At 40.7% G+C, this 23,243-nt stretch overlaps 1 protein-coding gene and 1 long non-coding RNA gene across 2 annotated transcripts in view; one reads left to right on the top strand and one right to left on the bottom strand.

The window, feature by feature from the left end:
- LOC134356762 (ADP-ribosylation factor-like protein 8B-A) overlaps window positions 1-23,243 on the bottom strand; it is a 56,279-nt gene that overhangs the window by 6,685 nt on the left and 26,351 nt on the right. The window contains exons 3-5 of the mRNA XM_063067866.1: window positions 20,021-20,094; window positions 9,809-9,902; window positions 894-961 (exon numbers count right to left, since the gene is read on the bottom strand). Of these exons, the coding sequence (XP_062923936.1) occupies window positions 894-961; window positions 9,809-9,902; window positions 20,021-20,094 (236 nt within the window). The remainder of the gene's footprint in view (window positions 1-893; window positions 962-9,808; window positions 9,903-20,020; window positions 20,095-23,243) is intronic.
- LOC134356764 (uncharacterized) overlaps window positions 1-23,243 on the top strand; it is a 34,365-nt gene that overhangs the window by 9,514 nt on the left and 1,608 nt on the right. The window contains exon 2 of the long non-coding RNA XR_010020421.1: window positions 21,915-22,000. This is a non-coding gene — a long non-coding RNA (uncharacterized LOC134356764). The remainder of the gene's footprint in view (window positions 1-21,914; window positions 22,001-23,243) is intronic.

Genomic DNA, 23,243 nt, shown 5'->3' with positions numbered 1-23,243 from the left:
TTTAGCAAGATGCTTTGGTACATACTTCACAAGTAGTTTTCTAAGATAAAAAGGTTAACCAAGATGCTTGTTAGTTCTATGGAATGATACTGTACTGTGCTTAGAGAAATTTTTAAGCCAAATAATTTTGTTATTGAGTAAAGCTCACTACACAAGTGCAATACCAAGATTATTTCAAGACTCGCATCAATGGTGCCAAGCTATGTGCAACAGAATTAACATGAGGTTTTGCATCGCACGTTTGTTCCATTCAAATACCGTGCTGGTGTAAAGCCAGTGTAACAATCCAAGCAGCAAGTGCTTCATAGCAGATGGGGCAACTCACTGGCAATATTTTGCTGAAGTGAAATGAGGTGTGATGCAATGATAATTGAGGATTTGAGATTATCCACTCAAAATTACCAGAGCATGTGTCATTCTAACCTATTCACACCAGACAAGCAGGAAATGCTTTGGATAATGTCTTCAAAAATATGGTTCCTCTATATAAAAATATCACAAAAATGCTGAAAGTTCCAAGACAGCTTGCACTCCAATTAGTTCAGAATCAACAGGACAAGTATATTTTCCATATTTAAAACCCTTCCCTGCTATTTTCCCCACATAATATTTAAAGTATACATTGGAAAATATTTGGAAATTGCTTGTCAGAAGTGAGCAGCTCCAACTTGCCTCCCAGCTTCATTTCGCTATACTTGTTTTTGCCATTTATTTACTTAATGAATATGCTGGAATAATTGAGATATTTAAGCTTCTGTTTCCATTTTAATCAGATACCACAAAATAATTGTTTACATCCCAGGTTTAATTCCCAGCACCATTAAACATACAGCTTTGAAGTTCTGTAAAGAACCAGGGGAAAAGGTGTGCCATTATTCAGAACAACGACTTACATTTTTTCAATGAGCTGTTTCTCATCCAAAGCATTTGGCAAATCTCTCTTATTTCCAAGAACTAGGACCTGAAAACAAATTTAACAATACATTAAGACATGTTTATCTCTTACCTCAATTATAGCTTTTACTTGGAGATGAAAATAGATTTACACATCACTATTATACCAATTACATTGGTTACTTTCATACTGGTACTCAATAATATAAGAACTTCACCTCTGCTACTGAAGTTTCATAAGCACTTCGCAACTCGTTTAAATTTAATGATTTTTTCCCCATATGAGAAAAGTTACACAAAATGTGTACAACAACTTAATGACAAGTGAAAGTCCAAATATTCAATACAAATTCAAACACCAGCTATACTGTGGGATTTTCCCAGCTAATGGCAACTGCACCTCTTAACCACTAACATTAAATACCACACCAGCCTCTTAACCATCAACATTAGATACCACACCCACACTGGGCTGCAGTATGTTGTAAAAATGATATTACATGATTCAGCAATAACAGATGCAGAATATCAGATATGAAAATAGTGGTTGAAAACTTCACTGCATGCTACGGAAAATAGTACACTAGTGTCTATATCCTGAACTGTCAGTGCTTTCTGTACAATGGTTTCAACTATCTGAAAATATCTGTAACATAACCCAGGCATTTCAAACTCTTAGTTCAACTTAACATTATGGGTTCAGACTAATGCACTGCTGTTAGCACTGAAATATACAGTAGTTTCACTGTGTTATTAGAAATTGAAAAGGCAGCAATATAACAGGTGCAGCACTACATCAACATTTAATCACCAGTTCGGATGATGGTTAACCTACTTTATTTTAAGAACAACCGCCTCTCCCAATAGCAAAAATTTAAAAAATAGCTCAGAGAAATTGCCGAACCAACTGCACCAGCATAGCCCCTTCAAGTAGCACTGGAATGACATCCAAACTCAAATACAAATAAAAGATTTTGAAGTTGGTGTTCCAGCATGAAACTTCCATTCCTGACCTTGAAAACTAAAAGATTAGCATAGCTTTTCTCACACAAGTACAGAATTTAAAATTAATTTGATTACTGAAGGACACACCTCTGGCTTTGCTAACAAGTAATTAGTTGCATACTTCAAATTAAAGCCAACAGAAGCTTGCAGAAGATATAGATAATTCTCAATTGAAGGGTACAGCAATGGTTCCAGATATCTTCACAAAAACCTGAAGGCAGTAGAGGATTTAATTTTGCAAAATATGACCAGAGTCCAATGCATAAGTTCACAGCCTATTCTTTTATTATTGCTAATTAACTCAAATCACATTGAAGAGTATAGGATCTCTTGGGGACAAATTCTGTACAGTCACATAACACACTTCAATAAAAAGGGTTTTTTTTCCTGTGGAGGACATCTTTTCGTGTAAAAAAAACCTGAGAATTTACAAGGATTTTTTTTCAAAGGATGATCTACATTGGTAATTTCAACCCAGCCAAGTATAGTTTCATGCTCCAATATTTACTTATTGATTGATAGAGATACAGTGCAGAATAGGCCCTACCGGCCATTCAAGCCAAGCCGCCTAGCAATTCCCAATTTAATCGGGAATTGAGAAGTGACTGGGTCTCTGGCACCGAGTCTGGTGCTGTAGTTCAGAAGAGCAGACAGATGAAGAAGAGTGCAGTGTTGATAGGAAACTCCATAGTCAGGAGAACAGAGACAAGGTTCTGTAGGCACAAGAGACGCCCAGTGGTACGTTACCTCCCTTGTGCCAGGATCAGGGATGTCTTGATTAGGTCCATGGCATTCTCAAGGGTGAGGGTGAGCAGCCAGAAGTTTTGGTACATATTGGCACCAATGACACAGGTAGAGAACGTGAGGAGATCCTGAAGAGAGATTTTAGGGAGCTAGATAGATGAGAAACAGGACCTCCACGGTAGTAATATCTGGATTGCTGCTTGTGCCATGTGCCAGTGAGGGCAAGAATAGGATGATTTGGCAGGTGAATGCACGGCTGAGGAACTGGTGCAATTGGGCAGGTGTTCAGATTTATGGATGAGTGGAATCTCTTCTGGGAAAGGTACCTCCTGTACAAAAGGGACAGGTTACACCTTAACCTGAGGGGGTCTAATATCCTTGTGGGCAGGTTGGTGAGAGTTGTTCAGGTGGGTTTAAACTAATTTGGCAGGTGGATGGAAACCGGAGTGATAGTGCTGAAGATGAGGCAGCTGGTTTACAAATAGAGGCAATATGTAGTGAGACTCCTAGCAAGGCAGACGATAGGGCACAATTACAGTCAACAGGATGAGTTGCAACATACAAGGTGGTCAAAATCAAAAAAGCTGAATACTGGGCTGGAAGTGTTATACTTCAATGCATGGAGTATATGTAATAAGGTAGATGAACTTGTAGCACAGTTACAGATTGACATCAGGTTCGAAGTTGTAGGCATCACTGAATAATGTCCGAAAGAAGATTATAGCTGGGAGCTTAATGTCCAAGGATACACATTGATTTGAAAGGACAGAAATGGCAGATGGAATAGTGTCAGGAAGTGTATGGGCATGCACTTGGTAGAAGAAATGAAAGGGTTGACTATTTTCTAAATGGAGAGAAAATAGAAAAATCTGATGTGTAAAGGGACTTGGAGACCTTGTACAGGATTCTCTAAAGGTTAATGTGCAGGCTGGGTCCATGGTGTGAAAGGCAAAAGCGATGTTAGCATTCATTTTGAGATGAATATAAAGGCAAGGATGTAATGTTGAGGCTTTATAAAGCATTGGTGAGGCCTCACTTGGAGTATTGAGAGCAGTTCTGGGGACCTTACGTTAGAAAGAATGAGCTGAAACCGCAGACAGTACTAAGGGGGTTCACGAAAATCATTCCACAATTACACAGATTGTCATATGAACATTTGATGGCCCTGGGCCTGCATCACTAGAATTCAGAAGAATGAGGGGTGATCTCATTGAAACCTATTGGAAGCCTTGATAGAGTGGATGTGGAGAGGATGTTTCCTATGGTGGGAGAGTCTAAGGCTAGAGGACAGAGCCTCAGAATAGAGGGACGTCCTTTTAGAACAAAGATGAGGAGGAATTTCTTCAGAGAGTGGTGAATCTGTGGAATTAATTGCCACAAGCAGCTGTGAAGGCCAAGTCTAAGTATATTTAAGGCAGAGGTTGGTCAGGTCATGAAGGTGATATGGGGGGGGGGGCGAGGAGGAAGGTGGAAGAGGCAGGTGATTGAGGCAGAGGGGGGAGGGGGAAGATGGATCAGCCATGATGAAATGGCAGTGTAGACTCAATGAGCCAAGTGTCCTAAATCTGCTCTTATATCTTAAGACCAGCCTAATCATGGGACAATTTACAATGACCAATTGACCTACAGACTGGTATATCTTTGAACTTTGGGAGGAAACCAAAGCAACTGAAGGAAACCCACATGTTCACAGGGAGAACGTACAAACTCCTTACAGGCAGAGGCAGGAATTGAGCCCAGTTGCCTGTACTGTAAAGCGCTGTGCTAACCACTACGCTATCGTGCCACCCTACAGACAGAGTGGCCGACTGAATTACTTATTGTTGAAACGGAAATTCTTTTGCAAGAAGCAACTATTTTGGTATTATCAATCCTCCAATGGAGGACAGTGATGTTGTAGTACATTCATCCAACAATTAAGTATAGTTGCTGCAATAGGATACTTTAGTACCATTGTATGATGCACAGCTACTAACAACATAACTAACCATGTTTCATGTTTGGATTAGCGTGTACAAGTTTAGTTTGACCTTTCAAGTTTGCTTGTGGGATGCTTTGCTAAGTGCCACGGTTTAAAAGTGATTAAGTGAAGCTTACATATACCAGAAATATGCAGGTCAGTCATATCTTAAATGGTAGCACTCATTCTAATCATGAAGATCCAAAGTCACGTAGAACAGCAAGATGGAAAAATAATTCGGCTGACATTAGTTCAGTTTTGACAGAGTGCTGCCACCTTTCAGGTGAAATGTTAAATACAGACTTTGATTTCTTCCTACAGGCAAAAGGTTCCCAAAGGCACCAAAGGAGCAGAGCCACCATCCCTTGTGATAGGACAATGCATACCATTCACTGAACAACACAAAAGTAGACTATCTGGACATTTAAATGCATTTTTTGGAGCATCTAGTGACCATAATGCCATTAGTTTCAAGGTAATTATGGAAAAGGAAAAGAGCTGAGATTCGAAATCACAGAAATGCCTATTTTGATGATATCAGAAAGAATCCGGGGACTGGGACAGACTGCTTTCTGGCAAAGGTGTACTTGATAAGTGGGAGGCCTCTAAGAAAAATTTTGAGAGCAGAAGGCTTGTATGTGCCTGTCAGAAAAAAAGGCATGGATAACAGGTTTAGGGAACCTTGGTTTCAGGGATATTGAGGCCTGGTTAAGGGGGGGGAAAAAAGGTGCATAGCATGTATAGGCAAGTAAGAACAAATGAGGCACTTCAGGAGTACAAGAAATGGAAGAGAAAGAAATCGGAGGGCTAAAAGAAAGCATAAGGTTGCTTTAGCAGGCAAGGTGAGGGAGAATCCTAAGGGCTGAGGAGTGCGGTGGAACAAAGGGATCTAGGAATACAGGTCCTTAATTCATTGAAAGTGGCATCACAAGTAAACAGGATCGTACAGAAAACTTTTGGCACGTTGGCCTTCATAGATTAAAGTATTGAATACAGGAGTTGGGATCTTATGTTGAAGTTGCATAAGGCGTTGGTGAGGACTAATTTAGAGTATTCTGTGCAGTTTCAGTCACCTACCTACAAGAAGGGTGTAAACAAGGTTGAAAGAGTACAGAGAAAATTTACAAGGATGTTGACTGGACTGGAGGACCAGAGTTATAAGAAAAGATTGAATAGGTTAGATCTTTACTTGCTAGGGCATAGAAGATTGAGGGAAGATTTGATAGAGGGGTATAGATAAAGTTATAAGGTTATAAATTATGAGGGGTATAGATAATGTAAATACAAGCAGGCTTTTTCCACTGAGGATGGGTGGAACTACAACTAGAGGTCATGGGTTAAGGACGAAAGGTGAAATGTTTAAGAGGAACGTGAGGGGAAACTTCTTCACTCAGGTGGTGGTGAGAGTGTGGAACAAACTGCCAGTACAAGTGGTGGATGCGATTTCAATTTCAACATTCGAGAGAAGTTTGGATAGGTACATTGATAGGAGGGGTATGGAGGTCAGGGTGCAGGTCAATGGGACTAGGCAGTTCAAATGGTTTGGCACAGACCAGATGGGCTGAAGGGCTTACTTCTACGCAGTAGTTTTCTATGACTAACTGTGAGGTGATGCGTTTTGGGCAGTCAAACCAGGGTTTAAGACATGTACATTGAACACTGATAAGTGTTGTGGAACAGTTCACTGAAGGTAGTCAGCGTGGTGAAGAAGGTGCTTAGCATGCTGGCCTTCAGTCAGGGTACTGAGTTTAGAAGTAGGGACATTATGCTGCAGTGATACAAATTTTAGATGAGACCACACATAGGGTATTGTGCACCGTTTTGGTCATCCTGTTATAGAAAAGTCAATGTCAAGCTGAAGTGAGTGCAGAGAGATTAACAAAGATGCTACCTGCACTGAGTTATAGGAAGGAGGTTGGCCATGCTGCATCTTTATTCCTTGGAACCTTTGAGAGTTGAGGGGGCACCCTTATGAGAGTTTATAAAATGAGGGAAGTGGACAAGGTGAAAGATCACAGACTTTGTCCCAGGGTTGGGAGTCCAAAACTAGAAGACACAGATACAAGAGGGGAGAGATTTAAAAGAGAACTGAAAGGTAACTTCTTTACATAGAAGGCAGTGAGTACATGGAATGAGCTGCCAGATGAAGTGATTGGGGCAGGTACAAAGGCAACATTTATGGAGCATTTGGAAAGGTACATGGAGGGGTTGGGCTTGAAGGGTTATCGGCCAAACTAGGACTAGCAGAGAGGCTGCTGTGGCTGTCATGGACCCATTGAGGCAAAGGGCTTTTTCCAGGCCATATTACACTGACTCTATCAATGAATGTTGCATTGTTTGATAAAGTACTTTAGACAAGCACTTGAGATTAGAAAGTCAGTTTAGAAAGCAGATCTGTCCGGTAGCTGCTGCTTCATACCAGGTGGCATGTTCTTCAAAACAATGTACCTATTTAAATACTGCCTTGAGGTTACATGGAAACAGATCTTTTTCTAAAGATGGGTTCTATTTTGAATTAACTGCTAACCCTATTCCATAATTCAAAAAATTTTATAGTTCTGAACCTAACTTTTCTGTCTTGAAAAGCACTTTAAATATTTATGGGAGAGTTTGCATAATGTCAGATTTCTGCAAGTTGTCTGTAACCTGGTGAGCCCCAGTGGGCACAAAAACCAATATTTCATAAACGCATGAATTCAAAAGCATTGGATAATGTTAGCACCTAAACCAAAAGAAAAATCCGAACAGTAATGCCTAAATGGAAGCTGCAATTACTCAAAACCTGCCTGACATACAGCAACCTCTGCTGTTCCATAAGGCACACTACAATTATTCCAAACTAAATGTAAGTCTAGAAATCATTGAATCATGTGTAGGATCATCTGACCCAATGACCAACTAAGGGACTTTTCACCAGCATATTTTCACTTTTAGTTGGAAGACAAAATAAGAGTAACTTGCTGACCACCAAACCAGTCACCTTCTGACTGCCAGTTCACCAGCAAACCCAGCCCTCTATCACTGCGCCAGTGGAAGCTGGAAGATCCAGGCTCACCTCTATCATTCAGGGATCTAGCCCACAAAGTACTTTATTTTGTGCACAGCCATACAGCTGAAAAGCAGGAAGTCATTAACAGTGAGTAAAAATGGGGGAAACTGAACTTTATAAGCACGCTGCACCCATCTAATTGCTTGTTCAAAGTACTAACCAACAAGGCAAAAGCATTTTGTCGAAGAAGATTGTAGCTGACTTCAATTTCTTTTTCAGCTGTAGGGTTTTGCTAGATCCCTCAATGGTGGGGGGCCCGCAGAGAATCAGTAGCATGGCAAACAATGGCTGGCTTTGCTGGCAAGATGGCTGGAAGCTAGCCAGTTTAAGTGATCTTGCCACTTCCAACTGGGAATAAAAGTGGTGGCAAATAATCCCATTATTGTCATCAATTTTTCCTGACATGATTGACATGGAAATTCAATAGCATTCCTCAGGCATGTTATTTCAATGAAAGGAGGGAGAAGATAGTGCAAGGGTAAATGGGGTTAACTTCACCCCAGACAATGGCACAGCACAGAAATACCACTGACGTTTCACTGTCAATCATGTGAAAGAAACTGCACTACCAGCACATTGATGCAAAGACCAATCATATAAACTTCCAGGTCGCCAGTCAGTGCAGAATTTGTCACAGCTGCAAGATGCCTGATGAACTGATGTAAAGTCAGATGATCCAGTCCTATGTCAGCATCTTCCATTTTCATCTAACCACAGTCAAGTGTTATAAAGCACTATAAATTCACCAGTAGATGAGAAAAGTCGATGCTAAGCAATGACTAGAATCATTCTAAACCCTCAACTGGTTTCAATTGTTTTACTCCAGCTGACCCACATCCAGCAACTCCAATGTTCCCTACACTTACGCACCAACCCTACTGGGAGTAAAATTAATATCAGTGTAGCATAAAGCATACTGAAGGATCACCCCACTATGCCTGCTCACACTTGTATTTGGGTCACACGACTAACAACTGTCACAAGCTACACAATTGCAAAACATATTAGCATCACATTACACAGAACATTACCCTTCAAGAAACGTCACTCTCTGTTAGATTTATGACTTCCCTTTGTTGAGCTTGAGGGTCGCATTTTGTGCATTACTCCCAAGGCCTCTGCAATGCCAGGTACTCCTGCTGTTCTGGCCTCCACCTTGGCTCTCTCCTACTCCTGTTTTCCTCCAATAAGGAAACCTTCAAATGGTCCAGTCTTGGTCACTTCAACCATCTTCTGCGTGTTGCGGCAGGACTAATACTTACAATACAGCCTCACCTCTGTTTGCCACATTAATTGTGTATTATAATGTTACTGGGACTGAGTCTCAATTAGATAGAGGAACATTGAATTGAGAGCTCCTGGCAAATAATAAAAGTACCCAATTTCTTCCTGAGACCTCACACAGGTATTTTGCTATTTTAGAACAGGTCTCTAGTTATCTCTTATTACCATAGTAACAGTAGCTCCGCAGCCTGTCAGAGGCCTTGGATGCAGTTGGAAGATGTTTTAGGTTGAACCCTCATTTCTCATCTCACTACAACCAAATAGCTACCTCCCAATTAATAAGGCCTCTGTGACTGAGTCTCACAAAGCAAGTTAATTTCCCAACCGTTGGCTGCTGCTTACTGCAAGCTATTATTTATCATCTCATGCTGGACTACTCCATCTTGTGCATTAGGGATACATTAATGCCAGAGATTCACCCGCTTCTATTAAGACACTATCAATCTCCTTACTTATATTTTCTTGACATTTTCAGAATTTCACACAACCATTAACACTCTTCACAACTCCTAAATATTGGTTCAAACAGAAGACAATGTGAATATTTCTGCTCTGAGGTGAGCATTTATAACCTTTTGACTACCAAGGCCACAAACATTGTAGCAAGCTCCCCCAAGTTCACCTCAATCAGTGAAAAGATTGTTGAAATTTAAGAATCACAATTTCTGAAGAATTTTTCATTTCTAACTTGAAGTGAAATTTGAATGAAAATCCATTGAGCTTGTTGCATGCACTTTACATGTCAGGTGCATTTGACAAATTTAAAATTATATACTTTTTTTTACAATAAAGGTTTAAATACATTAAATATTAAAACTAAACGCAAAACACAGATTGCAAATTGGAGTAGTGTTATATATTCAAGTACTCACAGGGATTCCTTGGAGCTGTGGTTTGTCTAACAGATTGTGAAGTTCATTTCTAGAAGCCTCTATTTTATCACGGTCTGCAGCATCTACCATGTAACTTTGAAAAGAAAGACAGCACATTATTTACTCTACACAAGTAATCAACTATATTTTGATTAGATTATACATGACAATGGCTTAAGTCATTTACAGTGCCATAGAAACATAAAAAATAGGAGCAGCAGTAGGCCATTCGGCCCTTCGAGCCTGCACCACCATTTATTATGATCATGGCTGATCATCCAACTCAGAACCCTGCACCAGCCTTCCCTCCATACCCCCGACCCCTGTAGCCACAAGGGCCATATCTAACTCCATCTTAAATATAGCCAATGAACTGGCCTCAACTGTTTCCTGTGGCAGAGAATTCCACAGATTCACCACTCTCTGTGTGAAGAAGTTTTTCCTCATCTCGGTCCTAAAAGGCTTCCCCTTTATCCTCAAACTGTGACCCCTCATTCTGGACTTCCCCAACATCGGGAACAATCTTCCTGCATCTAGCCTGTCCAATCCCTTTAGGATTTTATACATTTCAATCAGCTCCCCCCTCAATCTTCTAAATTCCAACGAGTACAAGTCCAGTTCATCCAGTCTTTCTTCATATGAAAGTCCTGCCATCCCAGGAATCAATCTGGTGAACCTTCTTTGTACTCCCTCTATGGCAAGGATGTCTTTCCTCAGATTAGGGGACTAAAACTGCACACAATACTCCAGGTGTGGTCTCACCAAGGCCTTGTACAACTGCAGTAGTACCTCCCTGCTCCTGTACTCGAATCCTCTCGCTATAAATGCCAGCATACCATTTGCCTTTTTCACCGCCTGCTGTACCTGCATGCCCACTTTCAATGACTGGTGTATAATGACACCCAGGTCTCGTTGCACCTCCCCTTTTCCTAATCGGCCACCATTCAGATAATAATCTGTTTTCCTATTTTTGCCACCAAAGTGGATAACTTCACATTTATCCACATTAAATTGCATCTGCCATGAATTTGCCCACTCACCCAACCTATCCAAGTCACCCTGCATCCTCTTAGCATCCTCCTCACAGCTAACACTGCCGCCCAGCTTCGTGTCATCCGCAAACTTGGAGATGCTGCATTTAATTCCCTCATCAATAATTAATATATATTGTAAACAACTGGGGTCCCAGCACTGAGCCTTGCGGTACCCCACTAGTCACCGCCTGCCATTCTGAAAAGGTCCCGTTTATTCCCACTCTTTGCTTCCTGTCTGCTAACCAATTCTCTATCCACATCAATACCTTACCCCCAATACCGTGTGCTTTAAGTTTGCACACTAATCTCCTTGTCAAAAGCCTTTTGAAAATCCAAATATACCACATCCACTGGTTCTCCCCTATCCACTCTACTAGTTACATCCTCAAAAAATTCTATGAGATTCGTCAGACATGATTTTCCTTTCACAAATCCATGCTGACTTTGTCCGATGATTTCACCGCTTTCCAAATGTGCTGTTATCACATCTTTGATAACTGACTCCAGCAGTTTCCCCACCACCGACGTTAGGCTAACCGGTCTATAATTCCCCAGTTTCTCTCTCCCTCCTTTTTTAAAAAGTGGGGTTACATTAGCCACCCTCCAATCCTCATGAACTAGTCCAGAATCTAACAAGTTTTGAAAAATTATCACTAATGCATCCACTATTTCTTGGGCTACTTCCTTAAGCACTCTGGGATGCAGACCATCTGGCCCTGGGGATTTATCTGCCTTTAATCCCTTCAATTTACCCAACACCACTTCCCTACTAACATGTATTTCGCTCAGTTCCTCCATCTCACTGGACCCTCTGTCCCCTACTATTTCTGGAAGATTATTTATGTCTTCCTTAGTGAAGACAGAACCAAAGTAATTATTCAATTGGTCTGCCATGTCCTTGCTCCCCATAATCAATTCACCTGTTTCTGTCTGTAGGGGACCTACATTTGTCTTAACCAATCTTTTTCTTTTCACATATCTATAAAAGCTCCTACAGTCAGTTTTTATGTTCCCTGCCAGTTTTCTCTCATAATCTTTTTTCCCCTTCCTAATTAAGCCCTTTGCCCTCCTCTGCTGAACTCTGAATTTCTCCCAGTCCTCAGGTGAGCCACTTTTTCTGGCTAATTTGTATGCTTCTTCTTTGGAATTGATACTATCCCTAATTTCTCTTATCAGCCATGGGTGCACTACCTTCCTTGATTTATTCTTTTGCCAAACTGGGATGAACAATTGTTGTAGTTCATCCATGCAATCCTTAAATGCTTGCCATTGCATATCCACCATCAATCCTTTAAGTGTCATTTGCCAGTCTATCTTAGCTAATTCACGTCTCATACCTTCAAAGTTACCCCTCTAAGTTCAGAACCTTTGTTTCTGAATTAACTATGTCACTCTCCATCTTAATGAAGAATTCCACCATATTATGGTCACTCTTATCCAAGGGGCCTCTCACGACAAGATTGCTAATTAACCCTTCCTCATTGCTCAAAACCCAGTCTAGAATAGCCTGCTCTCTAGTTGGTTCCTCGACATGTTTGTTCAAAAAACCATCCCGCATACATTCCAAGAAATCCTCTTCCTCAGCACCTTTACCAATTTGGTTCACCCAATCTACATGTAGATTGAAGTCACCCATTATAACTGCTGTTCCTTTATTGCACACATTTCTAATTTCCTGTTTAATACCATCTCCGACCTCACTACTACTGTTAGGTGGCCTGTACACAACTCCCACCAGAGTTTTCTGCCCCTCAGTGTTACGCAGCTCTACCCATATCGATTCCACATCTTCCCGGCTTATGTCCTTCCTTTCTATTGCGTTAATCTCATCTTTAACCAGCAACGCCACCCCATCTCCTTTTCTTTCATGTCTATCCCTCCTGAATATTGAATATCCCTGAGCTCCCATCCTTGGTCACCCTGGAGCCATGTCTCTGTGATCCCAACTATATCATAATCATTAATAACGATCTGCACTTTCAATTCATCCACCTTGTTACAAATGCTCCTTGCATTGACACACAAAGCCTTCAGGCGCTCTTTTACAACTCTCTTAGCCCTTATACAATTATGTTGAAAAGTGGCCCTTTTTGATGCTTGCCCTGGATTTGTCAGCCTGCCACTTTTACTTTTCTCCTTACTACTTTTTGCTTCTACCCTCACTTTACACCCCTCTGTCTCTCTGCACTGGTTCTCATCCCCCTGTTGTGAACTAACCTCCTCTCGCCTAGCCTCTTTAATTTGATTCCCACCCCCCAACCATTCTAGTTTAAAGTCACCTCAGTAGCCCTCGCTAATCTCCCTGCCAGGATATTGGTCCCTCTAGGATTCAAGTGTAACCCGTCCTTTTTGTACAGGTCACGCCTGCGCCAAAAGAGGTCCCAATGATCCAAAAACTTGAATCCCTGCCTCCTGCTCCAATCCCTCAGCCATGCATTTATCCTCCACCTCATCGCATTCCTATTCTCACTGTCGCGTGGCACAGGCAGTAATCCCGAGATTACTACCTTTGCAGTCCTTTTTCTCAACTCCCTTCCTAGCTCCCTATCCGTTCTATTTACCTAGGAGTTCTCCTCCGTAATCCTGACTGCAGTTTATAAACTGGCAGCGGCCAACTATAATCATGTGCTTGTGATACTGCATGATGCCGTCTCCAAACATGAAACAGTCACATTTCAAATCACTGTCAGGAACTTCAACCAGGCTTGTTTGAAGAAATCTCGACCAAATTACCATCAGCATATAACCTGTAGTACCAGAGGTCTCAACATAATAGACCACTATTATACTAAGATAAGCAATGCCTACCATTCCATGCCAAACCGTATTACAGTAAAGCGGATCACTTGGCTGTCCTTCTACCTGAATAATGGCAGAGGGTCCAGAGATTAGGACAACAAAGAGGTGGTCAAGGGAGGCAGAGCAACGGCTATGGAATTGTCTTGAGTCAGTGGACAGGGCCATGTTCAAGAAATCATAAGTGGATCTGAATGAATACACAATGGTTGCGGAGGACTTTATTAAAACAGCTGTAGACAAGTGGGTCTCCACAAAATCATTCAGAGCCTTCACATCTCTGGGGAGAAGGAGTCTAATTGATTTCAGGAGAAGGAAACTAGAGATCCATGAGCCAATCCTCATTAGAGGATCAGAGAGTGAGAGAGAGAGAGAGAAAAACTTTAAATTCCAAATGCATTTATGAAGAAAGCACAGCAACGCCTTTACTTCCTTAGGAGTTTGCGGAGATTCAGCGTGACATCTAATGTGACTTCTATGAATGTGTAGTGGACAGTATATTGACTGGCTGCATCACAACCTGGAATAGAAACACCAATGCCGTTGAACAGAAAATCCTATAAAAAGTAGTGGATATGGCCCAGTACATCACAGCTAAAGCCCTCCCGATCAGTGAGAACATCTGCATGAAACAGTGTTGCAGGTAAACAGCATCCAACGTCAGAGACCCTCACCACCCAGAACATGCTCTCTTCTCGCTATTGCCATCTGTAAGAAGGTACTGGAGCCTCAAGACTCTCACCACCAGATTTAAGAACAGTTACTACCCCTCAATCATCAACGGAGATAATCTCAGTCAACTTCGCTTGCTCCATCATTGAAATATTCCCACAACCTAAGGACTCATCATCTAATGCTCTTGATATTTATTGCTGATTTATTATTATTTCATTTTTCTATTTGCAGTTTGTCTTCTGCAATCTGGCTGAACACCCAAGATGAACTGTCTTTCATTGATTGTTATGGTTATTATTCTATAGATTTACTGAGTATGCCCACAAGAAAATCAATCTCAGAGTTTGTTTATGGTGACACACATGTACTTTGATAATAAATTTACTTTGAACTTCACTTGTTTGCAGTCTTCCAAGTTGCAACCCAAAACAAAGATCCATATACAAAATGTATTCAAGTAATGGAGCTGCTGTGGAAATGACCTCAGGTTGCACCTCATCTCACACTACGTTGATGATTGCATTGGAGCTGCTTCATGCACCCATGCCAAACACTTTCCATCCAACTTCTACCCTACTCTTAAATTCACTTGGTCCATTTCTGACATCCCTCTACCCTTTCTTGATCTCTCTAACTCCATCTCTGGAGACAAACTGTCTGCGGACATATTTTATAAATTACTGACTCCCACGGGTATGTTGAATATACCTCTTCCCAACTTGTCTCCTGCAATATGCTATTCCCTTTTCTTAGTCCCTTCATCTCCACTGCATGTTTCCAGGATGAGGCTTTTCTTCCAGGACATCAGAGATTTCCTCCTTCAAACAACTGGGTTTCCCTTCCTCCACATTTGATGCCATCCTCACCTGCATCTCCTCCATTTCCCAGACACTAGCCCTCACCCCATCTTCCTGCCACCTTAACAGGGATAGAATTCTTCTTGTCCTCACTTACTACCCCATGAGGCTCTCGATCCATCATCTTTCTCTGAAACTTCCACCATCTTCAACAGGATCCTACCACCAAACAAATCTTTACCTCCCCCCCCCCACCCTCCACTTTCTGCAGAGATCATTTTCTTTGTGATTCCTTTGTCCATGTGTCCCTCCCCATTAAACTCCCTCCAGGCACTATTCCTGCAAGTGGAAGTGTTACCCTACCCATTTACCTCCTTCCTCACCTGCATTCAGGGTCCCAAACAGTCCTTCCAGATGAAGCAACACTTCACCAGCTAATCCGTAGATTGGAAGACTGCTTTGCTGAGCACAATCTCTTCATCCACAAATAGCAGGAGTTTCCGGTGGTAAACCATTTTAATTCCAATCCCCATTCCCATTCTGACATGTCAGTCCATAGACTCCTCTACTGCCATAATTAGGCCACTCTCAGGTTGGAACAGCAACAGCTCATATTACATCTGGGTGGCCTCCAACCTGATGGCATGAATATCGATTTTTCAAACTTCCTATTAATTTCTCCCCCTTCCCCTTCTCTCTTCTTCAGTAGCCCACTCTACCTCCCTCTGACCTCTCCTCTTCTCACTTGCCTATCACCTTCCCCTGGTGCCCTTCCTCCTTCCCTTTCTCCTATGGTCCACTCTCCTCTCCCATTAGATTCCTTCTTCTCCACCCTTCTTTTCCACCTGCCACCATCCAGTTTCTAACTTAATCCCCTCCTCCCCCACTCACCTGGCTTCACCTATCACCCCCTAGCTTGTATTCCTTCCCCTCCTCCTACCTTCTTATTCTGGCTTCATCAGCACTGGAAAATAGGAGGGAAGAAGGGTCTATGCCTGGAATGTCAACTATTTATTAATTTCCGTAGACGCTGCCTGAACAGCTGAGTTTCTCCAGCATTGTGTGTGTGTGTCTGTGTGTCTGTGTCTCTGTGTGTCTGTGTGTCTGTGTGTCTGTGTGTCTGCGTGTCTGCGTGTCTGCGTGTCTGTGTGTGTGTGTCTGTGTGTGTGTGTGTTGTTCTGTATTTCCAACGTCTGCAGAATGCCTTGTGTTCAGATTGTAAATGCTGTTTTGTGTGTTTTAAAGGCTGGGCTTAGGTGCAGTTTAGCTTAGCTTTCTATATAAAAAAAAAGTTATCAGCATCCTGTGGATGGCAGGAAATCCAGATGCAACTACTTTCATGTCTATTTTAAAATTAAAATGAGTAATACTGCAAGTGGGCATGTAAACTTAATATTCAGACAACAAACAAACATAAATAGATTGTCCATCTATTGCCTGAACTTTAAAGCACAGGAACAGGCTGCTGAGCACACATCTGCCCCAACCATGATACTAATCAAAACTAATCCCATCTGCCTACACATAGTCGACATCCCTCTGTTCCCTGCTTGTTCAGGTACCTGCCCTTAAACATTGCTACAGTCCTACCAGCTTCCAGTAGCACACTGCTAGATAAAATAAAGCATGCCTTGCAAATTTCCTTTAAATTGTCCTCCACTTCAAACCAAAATTATCCAGGATTTGACATTTCCACCCTGAGGAACAGACTATCTACTGTAGAGTAAGCCAAACCACAGTACATATTTGATTTTATTATAAAGTACATTATATTCATTATAAAATACATTATTGGTTACTGATTTCCATTAAATATTTATACAATGAGCACATGAAGTACAATATTGTACTAGCTTAAAAGCAAGCTTTCTTTTAAAATTTTGGCATTTGAAAAGATACTACTATAACACCAGCGGTTACCAGTGAGCAATTTCAGCATTCCATAAAAATAATTTTCAACTCTTTCTCACTTGTCAGCCACAACATATAGCCCCTTTATCCAAGTATACTAATATCGATTGCAAATAATTGATCTTTGTGGAAATTAACTATAGTTTACCAATCATTGTGTTTGACTAATTGTCTGTCCATGTTAAATGATGTTGGTTTGCATTGTACCTTTTCTCATAACTGGGACTGTTTCAAGCTCCTCCGTCATTTACTGTAGATTTTCTCATTCAAAGGTAAATTGCTAGCCACTAATCCTATGGAATAGAAAATACTTCTCAAAAGTCACTGCCATTTCCATATTTCCCATTGCTAATTCTCCAGTTTCACCTCAAAGGAAAGAAAGTTTACCTTAGCAATTCAACTACTTTCTATGAACTTCAAGAAGTTGGCTCTTATTTTTGACAGTAATCTATTTTCTGCCGTTTTACTTAGGGCACTCTACTGTTTTCAAAAATCCTGATCTTCACTATTAACCATTGCAATACTAATTTTTTCTTCAATTTGATAGAACCCTCACTTTAATTCTGTTAACTACAGATGGCTCCTTACAGCATCTGCCTCAATTGCATACTTATTTTTTTTTTAAAAAGCTATTCAATACTTCAGTTACCCAGGCCATTTGAAGCTGTGTCTTCACACCTTTCAGTTCTGTAATCCAAGTTTAAGTTTCAGAACTATATACTGATTACCCTTCTCCAAAAAATACTTTATTAGCTGTTCAATCCTATCTCATTTAACATGATCAGATCTAAAATAACATGTCCCTCAGTTAATTCCACCATGTATTATTAAGTCTCCAACATTCAGATGCCTAAAACTAAATAATCTTAAGAAACCTAATTGCCTTTTTCCAGTAATTGTAAGGTGTATATTGTAATATATTGCAACTGTGGGAATAAACAAGTATAGGTGAGCATGCTCAATTGATATTGGACCATCACAGATCTATATTTAAAAATGAAGCAAGCAAAGTTAGTCACCTGATCAGACAGCAACTATATATTTGTAAAAGGCAAGTCATTCTTGATGAATCCAATTGAGTAATATTTAAAGATATCACTTACATTTTTGATCAAGTCCCAAGCAATCAGAAAAGTAATGTTGAGGCTGAAGGAACTTAACCCTCTTTAGAAAATTAGCTGAGTAATACAGACTGATAGGGTAACAAGCAGGTTACTCAAACTTACTAGTGTCCCATTAAAATCCAAACTGGGATCACAACTGCAATCAGCTATTTACAACTATTTCAAAGATGGGTTAGAAAGCCAAATTTCTAAAATTTAGCAATGATAAAAATACACAGCATTACAAAACAGATGGGAACATTAAATAACATGGCCATTAATAAGTTATTTAAAAAGTGGTGTCAGCACTGATTCTTGTGGTACACCACCTCTCAGCTTCTCCCACCAAAGGAGGAGTCCTTTTACTCATTATTGTCCTGAAGCCAGTTAGTTTCCTATTCTATGTACTCTTGACCCCACATGCTTTGACCTATTTATTTGGCATTTTATGGAAGACAGTTTGGAAATCTTTATAGTACACCTATTGCATTAGTCTTACATCTATACATGTAAGGATTAAACTCTGTTAATCAACCTAGAAATCCTTTGGAACTTCCTGACAATTGTATTGCCAAACATTATATCTTTTTCTCCTTTATGAATTCTATTAAGATACCCAATTACCTTTAAGCTCATTGACAAAGTTCCTGAGGTTCAAATGGATTATAATACATGCCTTCTCAAATTATCAAACTAGCAAGAATGTTTCCATCTTTTTCTGGAATCTTTTAAAAGATGTGAATGTTAAAGGTTCAAGACTGGAGTTTTATTCAGTAAAGTTTGACTGGTTGTGTCATGTAAATCTTAACTTAAGTGAAGTAATGTCTTTGCAAATTTCATCTATCTCACATCCACCTGGTTTACCTCTGATGAATTTGGTATATACTTTAGCAAAAAAAAGCATCAAGAAAAAAAAATAACAAGTTCCTTAGTATTCTATTTATGCAACCAACTGAAGATTGCTACTGCTGCAATTTTATAACATCATGAGGAATTTGTGCTCCTAGGAAACGGTTGCTATTTTATGTAACCAAAAGCCAGTCATGTACACATGATCAAATGGGAATTAAAATAAAAAGTGCTGATTTAATCAACCCCGCTCCCCACACTATTCTCCAAACAAATCCTATGAGAGTGATTTTATTCATATCTCAAATTTTGGTTAGCAATTTGTGAATTCTAATAGGGAAGTTCCTGTAACTCAAATGACTGTAACACGAGCGTCACTTGTTTAGTGTAATGTAGGGAGTTGGCAAAGGGTGATCTTCTCACAACTTTGGGTAGCTTGGTAACTCATCCTTTAAAAGAACATTTAACAATGCAGCCAAAATGGGAAAGCAAAATTTTCTACATGAAATGTCCAGCAATCAGTATAGTTTGTAATAGTGGACTGGTGATAACAAATTAATAGCTTGCTGTAAATGCTCAACAAGTTTCCTCAAATTTTGAGTATTTTACTATTTCTGCTTATTTATCCATTTTCTTTTATATTTGCACAGTTTGTCTTTTGCACATTAGTTGTTTGCTCATCCTGCTGGATACAATCTTTCATGGATTCTATCATGGCTCTTGGATTTACTGTGTACACTCTCAAGAGAAATATACTGCATGTACTTTTATAATAAATTTACATTGAAATTTCAACAGTGTCTGCAGACCTGCTGAAATGCCATTATGCAGGTACTGAGAACATTACATTCATCTGTAACCATAACTTCAAAGACCACTGATAATAAGGATCTGAGCAGAGGTTTAATTTAAGAAATGGCAAGGTTTTATTAAAATCACCAGCATGTTCAATCCCTTGCACTGGTCTTAATGATTTCTCAATCACAACTGAAAGACCTATGCAATTGGCTCCTGAAATGTAGCAAAAGAAGTGCAAGATATACTTACACAACTGCATTTACTCCTCTGCAATAACGCTCCCACATACTTCGAAACCTTGGCTGTCCACCAATATCCCAGATCTTTCAAAGTGAAAAGATGACAATTAAGGATAGAAATATGAACATTGTTATGAACATTTGAAATTCAACACACTTACAGATGTGCCCAGTTGACTATGCAGGGCTTATTGAACTTTTACAGGAGGAAAGCTCTCACACAGCATTCATTTGTTATGTGCTGTGCCTAATGACATGGGAGATCATGATCTTTTCATGACCATGATTGTTCTTGACAATTTTTTCTACAAAAGTGGTTTACCATTGCCTTCTTCTCGGTAGTGTCTTTACTACAAGACAGGTGGCCCCAGCCATTATCAATACTCTTCAGATGGTCACATAACCAGGATCTGTGATACGCACCAGCTGATCATTCACCACCTGCTCCCATGGCTTCACATGACCCTGATTGGGGGCTAAGCAAGTGCTACACCTTGCCCAAAAAGTGATCTGCAGGCTGGTGGATGGAAGAACACCTTATACGCCTTTTGATAGAGACAAATCTCCACCCCACCATCCACCTCACAGAACAGAGACTGAAATAATCAGTTTCAAAAGTTTCCTCTCAACTCAAGCCAATTCATACTCATAATTTTTAAATAAAAGCCTCATCCCTCCACACACCACTTTTACAGCTACCAAATCGATCCCCCGTTCTTATTCTCCACCTGATTGCACTGAGTTAAGAGGCTGAACGTTAGATTGGTTACATTGATTACTTTCTCTACTTCCCTCTTCCTATTTTGTCACAATCTCCCATTTCCCCTTCATTTTATCCCTATTGCCTTTCCAAATCTTACTCTTGGAGAATGATGACAAGATTACAGATAAAATAAACGACTGGGGACGTTCTCAAGCTTGTTGGGAATCATTGTTTGGAGACACCGTATCTACGAGGCAAAAACAGACTCTGTAAGGTTCGAGGGGTAAAGAAGAGAGAATTGGGTGTGGTGTGATTAAAATCCTTAATTAGCTGGTAGGGGGGGAATGAAGTAAACTTTACTACTTTATTAATTATGAGCAAAGTATGGCCAGAGCCCAAAACCTCCCATATCAACAGGAAAAACTATTTTCTTGTAAAAATGTTTAGCCTACACAAATTCTATATTATATTAACCATTTTAAGTAAATTTGATATAACGCTAATTATACTGTAGCCCCCCTGGCCACCCTCAGGGTCGCTGAGGGTAATTTGTAAATACCCCAGGCCAGATTTATAAAAGGAAGAGGTCAGAAATTAAGATATTCATTGATAAGTGCAGCACTGTTCTATTCATAATTCCTTAAAGCAGAGCATCATCGTTAAGATACAAAACCAAACCTTTACCCTTGGGCCAACAAAACACTCACACTCAAGTAGGAGGCATTGACCATCACAAAAAGAATCTACTGCTTTCCCACAACACTTGAGCATTCCATCAACTGCAATGACATCCTGATTTGTTGCCAATGAACAACTACACCAGCACACACACTAAAATCAAACTAGCAAGGCTATGCTGCAGTGTTACTTACCCCAAAAGCCTCACAGTATTCATGATCGCCTACAAGCTTCAAGTCGGAAATCAGAATCCTCTTGTTACAGTACAGCTTCAACAGTTTTAGTTCAACACCAAGCAGCAAGTTTGATCAACATGACAATCCCCACTATGAACCATGAAGACTACTGTGCTCAACTTCAACGAGATTTTATTCAATCACTTGCCAGGCTTCTTTGTAAGTTCTTTGAAAACCTCAATCTTCCAACTCTCAGAAGAATGTGATAGCTGGCAGTTACATAAATATCTCTATTCTCCTCAAAGTCAAACAAAATCCTAACTTGAATATACATTCACAAACAATAGGAAATCTGCAGATGCTGGAAATTCAAGCAACACACACACAAAATGCTGGTGGAACGCAGCAGGCCAGGCAGCATCTACAGGAAGAGGTACAGTCGACATTTCGGGCCGAGACCATTCGTCAGGACTAACTGAAAGACGAGATAGTAAGAGATTTGAAAGTGGGAGGGGGAGGGGGAGATCTGAAATGATAGAAGACAGGAGGGGGAGGGATGGAGCTGAGAGCTGGAAAGTTGATTGGCAAGAAGATACAAGGCTGGAGAAGGGAGAGGATCATAGCACAGGAGGCCGAGGGAGAAAGAAAGGGGGAGGGGGGAGCAGAGGAAGATATAGTGAGAAGGACAGAGGGAGAAAAAAAGAGAAAGAAAGGGGGGAAATTTTAAATAAATAATTAAATAAGGGATGGGGTAAGAAGGGGAGGAGGGGCATTAACGGAAGTAAGAGAACTCAATGTTCATGCCATCAGGTTGGAGGCTATCCAGACGGAATATAAGGTGTTCCTCCAACCTGAGTGTGGCTTCATCTTGACAGTAGAGGCGGCCATGGATGGACATATCAGAATGGGAATGGGATGTGGAATTGAAATGTGTGGCTACTGGGAGATCCTGCTTTCCCTAGCAGACAGACTGTGGGTGTTCAGCAAAACAGTCTCCCTGTCTGCGTCGGAGCTCGCCAACATACAGAAGGCCGCACCGGGAGCGCCGGACACAGTATATCACCCTAGCCGACTCACAGCTGAAGCGTCACCTCACCTGGAAGGCCTGTTTGGGGCCGTGAATGGTGGTGAGGGAGGAAGTGTAAGGGCAGGCGTAGCACTTGTTCTGCTTACAAGGTTAAGTGCCGGGAGGGAGATCGATGGGAAGGGATAGGGGGGGACGAATGGACAAGGGAGTCGCCTAGGGAGCAATCCCTGCGGAAAGCAGACAGAGGTGGGGAAGGAAAGATGTGCTTGGTGGTGGGATCCCGTTGAAGGTGGCGGAAGTTACAGAGGATTATATTTTGGACTCGGAGGCTTACGGAGAATTATATGTTGGACCTGGAGACTCCATATATTGTTGTTTATTATTATTACTGGGCCCAGGAAGGATATTTGTCATGAAATGTTCATATTCTCATAAGCACCTGAGCAGTTCAATGAAATGGAAGTCTATCGTGAACGCAGGAACTAATTAGACATAGGAGACAAGTATCATTTCCAAGTAAAAAGATAAAAATCAAAGGTAAATTTTAATCACATTTTTGAAGTACCTTTGGGGAAATTCCAATCTACGTAATTTCATATTGGAAATTTCTGCCCAAACCCACAAGGAACTGATGAAATGGATGTGGTTG

Source organism: Mobula hypostoma, chromosome 15, assembly GCF_963921235.1.
Source record: "Mobula hypostoma chromosome 15, sMobHyp1.1, whole genome shotgun sequence".
Lineage (NCBI taxonomy): Eukaryota > Metazoa > Chordata > Chondrichthyes > Myliobatiformes > Myliobatidae > Mobula > Mobula hypostoma.
This window is presented reverse-complemented; position numbering and strand designations above follow the sequence as displayed.